At 45.3% G+C, this 11,546-nt stretch overlaps 1 protein-coding gene across 2 annotated transcripts in view; it reads left to right on the forward strand.

Moving 5' to 3' along the window:
• VMP1 (vacuole membrane protein 1) overlaps positions 1 to 7,254 on the forward strand; it is a 189,134-nt gene extending 181,880 nt beyond the window's left edge. For both annotated transcript variants that reach the window (XM_060259219.1, XM_060259220.1), the window contains exons 11-12: positions 4,319 to 4,418; positions 5,974 to 7,254. In XM_060259219.1, the coding sequence (XP_060115202.1) occupies positions 4,319 to 4,418; positions 5,974 to 6,117 (244 nt within the window). In that variant the 3' untranslated portion in view covers positions 6,118 to 7,254. The remainder of the gene's footprint in view (positions 1 to 4,318; positions 4,419 to 5,973) is intronic.
• The last annotated feature ends 4,292 nt before the right edge of the window (positions 7,255 to 11,546 follow it).

An 11,546-nucleotide genomic window follows, 5' to 3' on the forward strand; every position in this document is an offset into this window, starting at 1 on the left:
CAGAATTATTAAGCCTCCGTTCATGTGCTTGGGGCATGAGTAATTCAAAGTTAAGTACTTTTCATTCAGCCCTATCACTTTCAATAAGAGAAGTAATCACACACTTAAATGTAGTCCATTGAATAACTTGGGCTTGAAAACATGTAGCTGGCTGAACAGGGTCCGTTGCATTCTCAGGACAATAAAATGAAGGCAGTAAAAATGATCATGCTACTTCTAGGTTGTACACGTTTTCCTCCAGTGTACTGCCTCGTTTTCAACAGAAAAAAATCATTAGCGATGAGGATATTTTGCGGATAAACAGCTTTTACAAAAATTAAATAGTTATAAAATATATCCCACAATTTATAAATAAATGTATAAATCTATAGTGTATCAGGAAATTGCCCTTAAAGCAAAGTGAAGCTTTGGCCAATTGTAGTGAACCAACAAAAATTCTAAGACTACTGAAAATACTTTTAACAGGTTGAAGGGGGGAAAAAATCTCGGCAGGATTTTGAATATTTCTAATTCCAGCACTGAGACCTCACGATGAGCTTTTTTACATGAAGTTTTTCTGCAGCCGCTAATTAGGGTCCTCTGATTCTTAACAGCCGGTATGAATGGGAGTGATTTTTGGCTTTACAGATGGAAGAAAATGCCTGATAGCTCCCGGTAGAAAGCAGGGCACCAATCCTCCATCTACTTACATTTTTCGGATAGTTCTGCCATAAGCTCCATGTCTTTATATCTGGAAAGCTGTACTATCCTGCAACCCATGCAACGCTTAACCAGCCCTGAAAGGCGCAGGGTAATGATGCAAAGCATGCGTGTCGCTTCGGTCACGGCTGCGCCCAGCAAAAACAGATTCCTTGAAATTACATCTGTAATGGCTGCCACACCAAGGCAACACAGGTCGCTTTATTTTGTGAAATACATCTTGGAAAAGACCCCAGCTGCTGAGTTGATGGATCTCTTAAAACGTCTTTAAAAACCCTGAACATTTTACTCCAGTCTAGCAGAGAGTTTTCATTTTTCTGTAGCATTCATATCAAAGCAATGTTTCAGCTGCTTTGGTGGCATCCTGGTAGATTACTGCTAGAAAATGGGGGATGAGGATATACCTAGCCAGGTGTAGACCATTACCTAATAATCCAAACTAACTTCAGAAAAGAGTTCACTGAAGATAACCGCATTTTGCGAACAGTAGCTTTAGCTTGTTCTTTTAAAAAAGATGGTCACGGAACAAAAATTTTCTCCCTCTGTTTAAAAAAAAAAACCCAATTCTATAATCTCAATTTCCTGTACAAGCTGTAAGGTTTTTTAATTTCATAAACAGCCCCCCAAAGACGGCAAAATAGCTTATTAAAAGTTACATTGTGCAGTAGAGTCACAAGGTTTTCCTTTGCCACCATTTTCTGTTATGGGGCGGGGGGGGGAAAGAATGCAATAGAGAAAAGGTAATAAAGCTTGGGATGGTTTAGAGAAAGTCTCCCAGTCCCCAAAGCTGTAACCCTTTCCCCAGCAATTAATGGAGCTGCCTCTGCAATTAAAAGAGCTGAGTGATAACTGGCCAGTCATTCAACTTTCGCTGTCAAAGCATTCATAACTTAAGAGGGGTTTTTTTTTACCTTTCGGTAGCTGTTCCTTTGTCGAGGCTTCTGTGTCATCTGAAAACTGAGCCCGAATGGGATTTTTCTGAAAGTGGCAGTGACTCGTTTCTCTGGGCGAGTCATTCCCAAGAATTTCTGTGGGACGATCATCCGGATGACAAGGCTCTTGATCTTCATGGGGACTGGCGTGCCGTACCTTGCAGAAAGCTGTTTTTAAGCCTCAAAAAATTCCCAGTTCTGAAGCTGGTTCTTGATCTGAACCGGGTTCCTTGCCAGTGCTTGATTTTACTTTACAGAATGCTAAATGTCAAAGCAATTTGAGGGCTGATGGTGAACATATTAAAAATTGGTTACCCATCTTCAGAGGTCTTCTCCCCCCTCCCTCCCCCCAAAAAACGAAAATGTGAAAGTTGTAGAGAAAGGGATAAAATCCTGGATGAAAGATAGAATAAAATATATTTAAACCGTAGTTTTGGATAAACAGAGGTAATTATTAATACTAAAGGAATTACATTATTAAAGAAATCTCCCTTAGTTACAGGAACACGAAAAGAAATAAGAAGAAGATAGATCTGCATAGCAGATGGCCACTAGAATGTTCCTAATCATCCCTTTCAATACCTAGTTTTTTGATAAACGTTTTTATATTTGGTTTTTGTACCTCTCAGTCTCAATGTCTGTCTGGCTACCAAAAGTGCACCTTTAAGGGTAAACGGTGGCAGCAAGAAATAACACAGAATTCATAAGGTCCCATTCTTCTTGTAGCAGCAGAATGGGATGAATCGAAACTCCAGTTGAACTAATAAAGATCACTCCCAATCCTTACAGGGTCCTTTAAGAGTGATGCCGCTTTCGTTCCCCCCCCCCAAAGGGCCTATTTATAAGAACGGTGATTAAAATATGTCATTGGTACATGTGTGTGAAACTTCTCCCCCACCTTCCCAAATAAGAGGCCAGAAACCAATTTTGGAAAATAGTTGGCGGACCATCATATACGGCAGCTTTCAGTCCGAGATAACCTTTTTATCTTGAAGGAAAAGAGATGTGGGTGTGTTCTCTTCATTTGAACATTGGGGGGGGGGGGGTTGGCTTTTTTTTTTTTTAATTAAAGAGCCTTAAGTTGATCTCTTTGACTCCATTGATGACATTTTTAGTTTACTGCTTACAGAGTAATTCAGACCTGGGTTGTCTCCCCCTACCATAATTTTACCATCACAACATTCTTGTGAGGTGGGCTAGACTGAGAGAGAGGAAGCAGATCAAGGGAAGCTGCAGGGCTGGCTTGATTCGAACCCAAATCTCTCTCCAAACTAGGGGGCCTGGCAACATAATCTTAAAGGAGCATGTACACCCAAGCCCCTTTTGATTTCAGAGGAGTAGAAATTTCCCCGCAGAGAAAGATGGGTGTCTTAATTTAGCCCTATGGCACTTGTTAGTGTAGACCCCCGTTCCGGTTTCAGGACAACTGGGTGAAATCTCCCCTCCCCCTCCCCACACACACCACTTTCCTTTTCCATGCCTCTCAGGGGGATTAAACACCTCTTAAGTGGCAATGCATCGATGATGTGGTTAGCCCTCTTCTGGGCTTAGAAGACATGCAGGGGGTACCTACTTTTGGCCTCTGGAGGGCCTGTTGAGCGATGGAGACCCCCTTACCCAGTGCCCTGTTAAAGGTGTTGCATTGGTTGGCCTTCCCTTGCCCCTGGTCAGGGAGCAACTTTGCACCACCTCCTGGTTGGGAAGGCAGAGGGAAGCTTTATCCGTGTTCTGTCTGCCTCCCCGGGCAAGGTGTGTTTATGGACTGCCTTTTCTTTGCACAGTCATCGGCCATAAAGCCTGCCATGATTCAGAAGCAAGGTTCATCTCCTCCTTTGTTCCTTCTCTTTTGTTAATCGCCTGCTTGCTTGCTTTAAAAACACACACACACACACATTGCTTGACTCTCTCTTCTCTCCCCCCCCCCATGGGAGGTGTCTCTGGAATGGGCTAGTGCCTTCCTTTTTGGACATGAATGACGCAGGAATTGCCCTAATAAGGACCTGTTGGAGTCAGGGACCTCCCTCTCGGAGCTGATGGGGGCAAGTCACAGGGGTGGGGGGTGGGGGGGGGGAGGCGGGCAGTTGCTTTTTTAAACTGGGGCGAATGACACAAGCCCAAGTCATTTCCTTACTTCATCGGTTCAAACCAGTTCTTACAGGAACCCCGGGTGATAAATGGTTGGGACTTCTCAGAAGTCATTGCGCCGAGCTCCCGGCACTGCCCTGGTGCGCGCACCGCTTTCCTGGCTCAGCCGGGTCTTGGTTTTCAGGAAGTGCGCTCGCTCCCTCCCTCGGCATATAAAGCTCTTCTCTCTCTGCTGCCTCTTAGCAGGCACTTGGCAGCCAAGGAATGCTCCTGCATTTTTTGGCTGTTTTCTCCCTCTCTATTTTTGGGTCTTCCACACCAGCAGGGAAGCCAACGGTGCACGTGCTGTTTTTCCTCTCCCTCTCACTTTTTTTCTTTTGCTGCTTCTTTCCCCCTCCTCTTTGGTTCTTCCACATGCCTCTAATACAAGGGGGCAGTTTTGGTCCTTAGCTGTGGTTTAAAGTTTGGCGGTAAGTTTTTTTTTTAAAAAGTCTTTTTTTTTTTTGCATGTGTTCCTCCTTTCTCCCCCCCCTTCCTTCCCTCTTCCCCTTCCCCTTCTTCCTTTTCCAAATTTCCTGTCTTGGGACGGAATGGGGCATCAGCGCCATCCCAAGCGTAGGTCCTTCTCTTCAGAAGCCCTTCCAAGAGTATTTGGAAGCTCAGAGGATGAAGCTCCACCACAAGGCGGATGGAAGTCCCCAGGTAAGAGACCTTGGCTTGTCTCCCCACCCCCACCCCAAATCAAAACCCCTTTTCTAGGATGGGTTTAATAATTCAGATTGGAGAGAACCGAACATGAAACAAAGTTTTGAAGCCCGTCAGAGTGAACAGGGAAGGAAATAATTCATCTCAGTAATAATAGGAATTAATAATATTGTCGTTTCAATAATAACAGGAATTTAAAATAATAGGAATTAAAATGTTGTTGTTTCAATGCCAGTTAATATGTCATGGGTGGTGGTTAATGGCTTGCTATACAAAGCAAGCCATTCTTTGACGCTGTCAGTGGATCTTAACAGAGTCAAGTAGCAACTTTAAGACCAACAAAGTTTTATCCAGAATGGATCTTAAAGCTTTCCCATTTACAGCATTTCTCACTGGCTAAGGAAAGAAAACAGCTGTTTTAAGAGAAAAGATTAGAGCTATAACTGGCTAAGATTAATATCCAGAACCCTTCAGTCGGATTACCTGAATAATTTCAGTAGCTCTTTTCAAGCCATTAAAGGTTTTATTGCCCATAAACTGAGCATGTTAAGAGTATTCCACTCAAACACATTTTGGACTGGTCTGCTGGTCCCAAGTTGTGTTGTCCAGCTGCTTCCCCCCCCCCCCCCACGTCCCGCCTTAATTCATCCTGGAAAGGTGGGTGGCCCGGGGAGAAACAGATAAGGAAAGGAAACCGGATTGCAGAGGGAACTGGGTGAAAGTGTGAATGGATTTGTTGCTCACTACTGCCCTCTTTTGACCAAAGGGAAATATTTGGCTTGCAAGCCACTCTCTTCCCGAACCCTTCACAGGGAAAGCTGTTAGAAGCTGCTTTTCTGCTGCGTCAGTTGCTAGTTGCACAAGCAGCACCAACCGGAACATGCAGCAAACAAACAAAAAAAATCCCAAGGGGGATTGGCCATCAGTGGAATCCATTTGCCAGCCAATGATCGCACTGTGTTCCGGGTGATGGTTGGGTAGTTCTCCCCCCTACTCCGTCCTGAGCGTGAACTCCTTGAATAAGTGCCAGAGAGCAGGAGGAAAGCAGAATACCAGCTCACTCTTAACCCTTTGCAGACTATTAACAATTTTAAACCTCTCTTGCCAAGCGGCATTCCCTCCGGGATTTGGGGAGGGAGAGAGAGAGTACCTGACAGTTTCACGCAGCTGGACGAACCAGCCTGATGAATCGCACTCAAGAACCTCTCGCCAGCATTAGTAGCTGCGCCCACCAGCCTCCCTCCTACACAGCTTGCCTCCCGCCAAGAGAGGCGTGTGCAGGGGTGTTCTCTATTTGCACATGGAGAAACCCCTGGCAGGCCTCAGATATTTCCCAGACCTTTTTTTTTTTGCAACACTGAAGGCAGGCAGAAAAATCTGAGTAGGAAAGTTTCCCCAACACTAGATGGAGAAAACCACCGAAATACAGAGAGGTGTGGGATTTTGTTTTCTCAAAATCGAAGGAAATTTCTGACAGCCTTTTCACTAACCTGCATTTATGCCTCTCTTTCTCTCTTCTTCCCTCGTCCGTTGGGGTTTTGTGTCTCTGCAGGGCGAAAACTGGCTCTCGTGGACGTTTGAAAAATTGGTCATTGTGATGGTGTGCTATTTCATCTTGTCAATCATTAACTCCATGGCTCAGAGTTACGCCAAGCGACTCCAGCAGTCGATGCGCTCTGAGGAGAAAACCAAATGAGCCGTGGAGGCCAAGTCGGGGAGGGGAAGGGGTGAGCCCCGGACTGAATTTGGATGTCCAGCTTCACTTCACACTTTAAAAACAAAACCCAAATGACAAAGAACAACTGGCATTATTTGAGAAAGGGGGCGGGAGGGGGGCACTTGTCAATCATCCTAGCTCTTCTTGGGGATGATTCTTTTTTTAAAAAAACAAAACAATTCTGCCGTTATGAAACCATCCACCTTGACACGACATTTGCCCGATCAAGGTAACGTACACGCTTTTTGTTTGCATTTCGTCCAGGTTGAAATATGAACAGGGGGATGCTTAAGCCCTTCCTTTTTTTAACATAGTTGCCGTTTACTGGAGGGACTTCCAGAATCCCTGGTTTCTTTTCTTTTTTTTTAACAGCGTGGGACTTTTTCTTAACAATTGGCATGCTGCAAAGCTTAATGCTGAAGGCCAGCATTTCTAACCTTTCCCCAGCAAAATCTTACATCAAATTAGTCTTAGATCGGCTCCCCAGCGTGCATGTCCCTCCACGGTAACACTTTAAAATCTGATCTCAGTTCCTGACCATCTCATTTGCGTTCATTTCCGGGGTGGAGCAGGGGGGCAGGACGATGGGACGTTTTTAAACTTCATAACGGTTGTGAGCAGAGCGGCAGGGGATGACAAACTGCTGTCTTTTTTTAAAGAAAAATAAATCCTGTATATTTAGAATGACGTTAAGACGATAAAAATTTATAAAATCACCTTGGATCATTCCAGACCTTTTTGTCTTGGTCTTTTAAAGCACATTCACCCGCCCCCCCGCCCCTTAGTCCCTTCTTGTGTTCTAGTCTTGCCGATGGTTTCTTTGCAAACCTTTACCCCCACTGTTGGCGAAATGCTTTCCGTAATCCTTCAGGCGTTCTTGGATTTTTCCCAAGAACATCCACCTTAGCTGAAGGAGGCAGAAGGCATGGGTCTCAAAACAGCTCGGTTAATTTCGTTTATTTAACTGAAAATTAGTAGCGTGTCTTATGTATGTGTGTGTGTGTGTTTTAATGGGTTAATTCTTACGATGTTTGCATAGCATCGTTAGGAAATTGCTGAGGAGATGCTTTTGTTCGGTACAGGAAAGGTAAAAGGAATAAACGACATTGAAATATATCTTTAAGATGCTTTTTTTTTTACCTCGATGTAAAGCAGCATATTTTTAGGTTGTGATATTTTTGCAAGAAAAACCATCCCTTTCTTTCCAACTCTGCCCCTTTTCTATAAGTGGGAGACAGTTTTGATAAGTTTCCCAGAATGCCACTGGAGTGTGCCTGGTAAGAAGTAGCACGTCCTTCAGCACTGTCTACCCTGTTTGGGGGAGTGCATTCAGTCCCCCCCCAATTGTAATGCAGACTTGCCCCTTTTATTCTGTGTGCCTTCATTGGTGCTACACTTCTTTTCAGTTTCTGTAAATAATATACCATCCCCTTTTCCGAATCATTCTCTTGATACAGAACAGGTGAGAGCGACCGCTGCATCAGCAGTTGTCCTTAATAGTTCATAAGAGGTTCTCTGAGATGAAACATGAGGGTCTCTCCCGCTACCCTCCCCAAGAATATATTGCTTATCAATTTACTAGAAAGAGTTTATCTTCCTGTATGATATCATTGGTAGGTTACAGAGTGAGCACCTTCTTAAGAGTGGGTTCATTGGATGGTGTTCTTGGATGGCTCTTTTTGGGACAAAGGCCCAGGGCGTCACTCTCATCTCTGAACTGTTTTTAAGTGTCCCACATACCGAATCTTCCAGTGAACAGAAAAGAGCAGCCGACCAGTCGCCTTTATTTGACTAGGGACTGGCACATTGAAACACCCACCAGTTTTCTTGTACCTTTTGTGTTGACTGGTCTCTCGAGTGAATTTGTGGTCCCCCATGTGTCGTTGTGTCCAGTCCCGCTCGTGTCACTTGCCAACCCACCATCGTGACATCGCCATGGCTTGTACCTTTCTGTCGGATAGCTTATCAGACTGATGTTGACTGTTGGATCTCATGGCAACAACAGTCGGTAGGCTGTCTGACATTTTGGTATCTTTCATCTTGACTGTTGTGTTCATCCGTCTCCGAGCGCTTGTTGCCCAGCTCCCGCCGCTGGCGGCTTAGAGTGGAAAGGGCCGAAAGGGAACTCTTGCCTCTGACCACCTCGCTTTTCTCCTCCAGGAGAGTCACTGGCATCCTTGGATCATAGTTTGGGTTTGAGTTTTCTGCAAGGTAAACCAAACTGGGTGCCCTGGGGATTTCACCAAGATTTCCCGCCCCCCCCCCCCCAAAAAAAAAAAAAAAAAAAGGCTTTCAGAGAGAAGTACCCTTATACATTTCAAAGGCATGGGGAGAAAAATGCCAGTTCAATAAAACCATCCAAAAAGCTTCCACGATTTTTTTTTAAAAAGGAAGCTGTCTTCTTTAAAGGGTGAGATCCAAAGAACGGTGCAATAGACTGCGAACTCAAAAATTGGGAAAATGCATAACTCTTTACCCCCAGGACTTAAGAACATAAGAGAAGCCATGTTGGATCAGGCCAATGGCCCATCCAGTCCAACACTCTGTGACTTTGAGATGTTTCCTCCCCCAGAAGGCCCATGGACCTTACCAGTCTTTGCATGACCCTGAAGCCCTTCACTGGCAGTTTGTGCTGAGCTCACAACAGCTGGGTTGTTTGGGGGAGGAGGAGGAGGAGAGGCCTTTGGCGGACTGCCATCAGGGCATTGTCTGCCTCCCCCCCACCCCTGGAAGAAAACCAGCCTAATTACAGCAGCCAGTTTCCTTAAGAGACTGTGCTCCTTAGCAGCCCAGGTGTGGAGTAGTAACAATACCGTCAGGCTTCAAAACCACAGAGAATGGAGGGTTGAGGAAGAGGTTACAGCCAGGGAGGGGGGCTGCCAGCGGAGAAGGGGGTGAAGCACACCCACTCCCATCTGCTGATTCTCACTGCAACACCCCCCATCACCACCACCACACATGAGCCAGTTTGGTGTAGTGGTTAAGTGTGCAGTCTCTTATCTGGGAGAACCAGGTTTGATTCCCCACTCCTCCACTTGCAGCTGCTGGAATGGCAGCTTCTGGAAGAGCTCTCTCAGCCCTCACAGGGTGTCTGTTGTGGGGAGGAGGGTAAAGATTGTAAGCCGCTCTGAGACTCTGATTCAGAGAGAAGGGCGGGGTATAAATCCAATATCATCATCTCTCTCTCTCACACACACACACACGCACTTACATTTTCTAGCAGACATAGACTTGGGGAACTGACGCTGCTGTGACCTCTACTTCTGACATGGGCCAGTAGGTTTTGGGACTTTCTTTGCCCCTGTGGCATGTATTTGTCCAGTCTCTCAAATGATATCCTTGAGTTTCTGTTCGTGTACCCGCATTTCACTTGTATAGCAAGCAGCATACTTTTCTTAAAGCTTTCTGGAAGGCCCTCACCTCAGCGATGGTGTAGAAGAAGCGCTAGGGAACCCCCCACCCCCGGACCATTTTGTCCCTCTCTTTTCTTTCTAGAATTATCTACTGTCCTGTCCAGTTTGAAGACCTAGGGACATCACTGTTGCATGAAGCAGCGGGTAATGGGACGAGGTTATCAGCCCGTGGCCATAAAAGCAGAGTAATTAAACCCTTCCAAAATGATGGCTTTAGTTTTATTGCTAGCAGGAAGTACATGAGGACGAAATTCCATTCTTTCCCCCTCCTGTGCCTCAAAACAGGATTCCCACAAAGACTTGAGTGATCTTCAGCTTTCGGAGCAGTAGCTCCTTATAGAAAAACCAAAAGCAGTTGTCCTCCATGTGTGTGCATGTATATACATTCTTCAAGATTCACGCATCCCGACGGACCAAGGATGTAATTCTCAACTTTCAAAAAGGTGTCTCATTTTATTTGATTTTTTTAACCCCTTGAATCCCGTTCCTGCGTCTCTTCCCCCCCTCCCCCATCACCACACACCGGGGAGGGAGTGAAATCTATTACTTTAGGACCAAGTTTTTTTAAAAATGGAAAAATTCAAAACTGAAATGCTTCTTGCAAATAAATGCCTTGCTCAGTTGTTCAGATTTAAACAAATAAATAAATTGCATTTTGATGGCAAAATATTTCTCTTGGATTGATTTCAAGTACATTTAAATCCTATGTCTGTCTGTTGAAGCTCTCCTGGATATTCCTCTCCTGCTCAATTGTTTGTGCTATCACAAGCGTTCTTTATTGCCAGAAATGTGGCCCATTTCATCCCAAGGGTTCAGGAGCAGAGAGCAAGATAGAGGTTGCTCTGTGCTATTCCTGAGCAGCACCAAAACAAAAACACACAGGTTGTAGAAACGGCACATGCTCAGATTTCACTGACTTAACTGAAGAAAACAAGGCCAAAGCATTAATGGCCACTGAAAAGGCCTCTCCTCTCTGTGTGCTGCCGTGGATCTGAATTGCCAGGAAGCTTGGCCCAGCGCAAAAAGCACAGCGGCAGATGGCACCTTCTTGGGTATGTCGGGAGTCCAGATTATTTAAGGCTTTTTTTAGCAGGGGGCCCCAACCTCTGGGCCGCGGACCGGTCCCGGTCTGTGTTGTATAATTATTTCATTATATATTACAATGCAGTAATAATAAGAAGACAACACTGGATTTATATTCTGCCCTCCACTCCGAGTCTCAGAGCAGCTCACCATCTCCTTTATCTTCTCCCGCAACAGACACCCTGTGAGGTAGGTGGGGCTGAGAGAGCCCTTTCAAGGACAACCTCTGCCAGAGTGATGGCTGACCCAAGGCCATTCCAGCAGCTGCAAGTGGAGGAGTGGGGAATCAAACCTGGTTCCCCCAGATAAGAGTCTGCACACTTAACCGCCACACCAAAATAAAGTGCACAATTGTATCATCCCAAAGGCATCGCCCCCCCCCCCGCCCCCAGTCCGTGGAAAAATTGCCTTCCACAAAACCAGTCCCTGGTGCCTAAAAGGCTGGGAACCACGGTTTTATAGGACCTGAGCAGCACAGATTTGGAAGCAGCTATCAATAGGGACTCCCATCTGGCTGCTCCCATGAGCCTGTTTTTGGCAAAGGTGACTTTGATGGAGATGAATTTGCCCTGGAGTTCTTTAGTGGCAGCACTCCATCTCAAGAGGATAGATGAACTAAGACAATGAGACTAATGACAATGAGACTTTAGGCATGTGAAGTGTGCATTTCCTTCTCTGCGTGCAGAATGCCCATTGGGCATTTACAGGGGAAAAATTCTCAACAAACCGGAGCTTCTGCGTTTCATATTATAAAAATAAGCACTGGAATAATAGTTTGGCACATCATAGCTGTCTCAAAGCAATCAGTTCACCGGAATGGCTCTGGGGAGAGGGCAGCTGAAAAGCAGTCTGGTGGGTGTCATGGAAATAGAGAGCAACCTTGTATATGAAATTCCTCCCAAAGTCTAACAT

This window comes from Heteronotia binoei, chromosome 18, assembly GCF_032191835.1.
Source record: "Heteronotia binoei isolate CCM8104 ecotype False Entrance Well chromosome 18, APGP_CSIRO_Hbin_v1, whole genome shotgun sequence".
In the NCBI taxonomy this organism is placed as follows: Eukaryota; Metazoa; Chordata; class Lepidosauria; order Squamata; family Gekkonidae; genus Heteronotia; species Heteronotia binoei.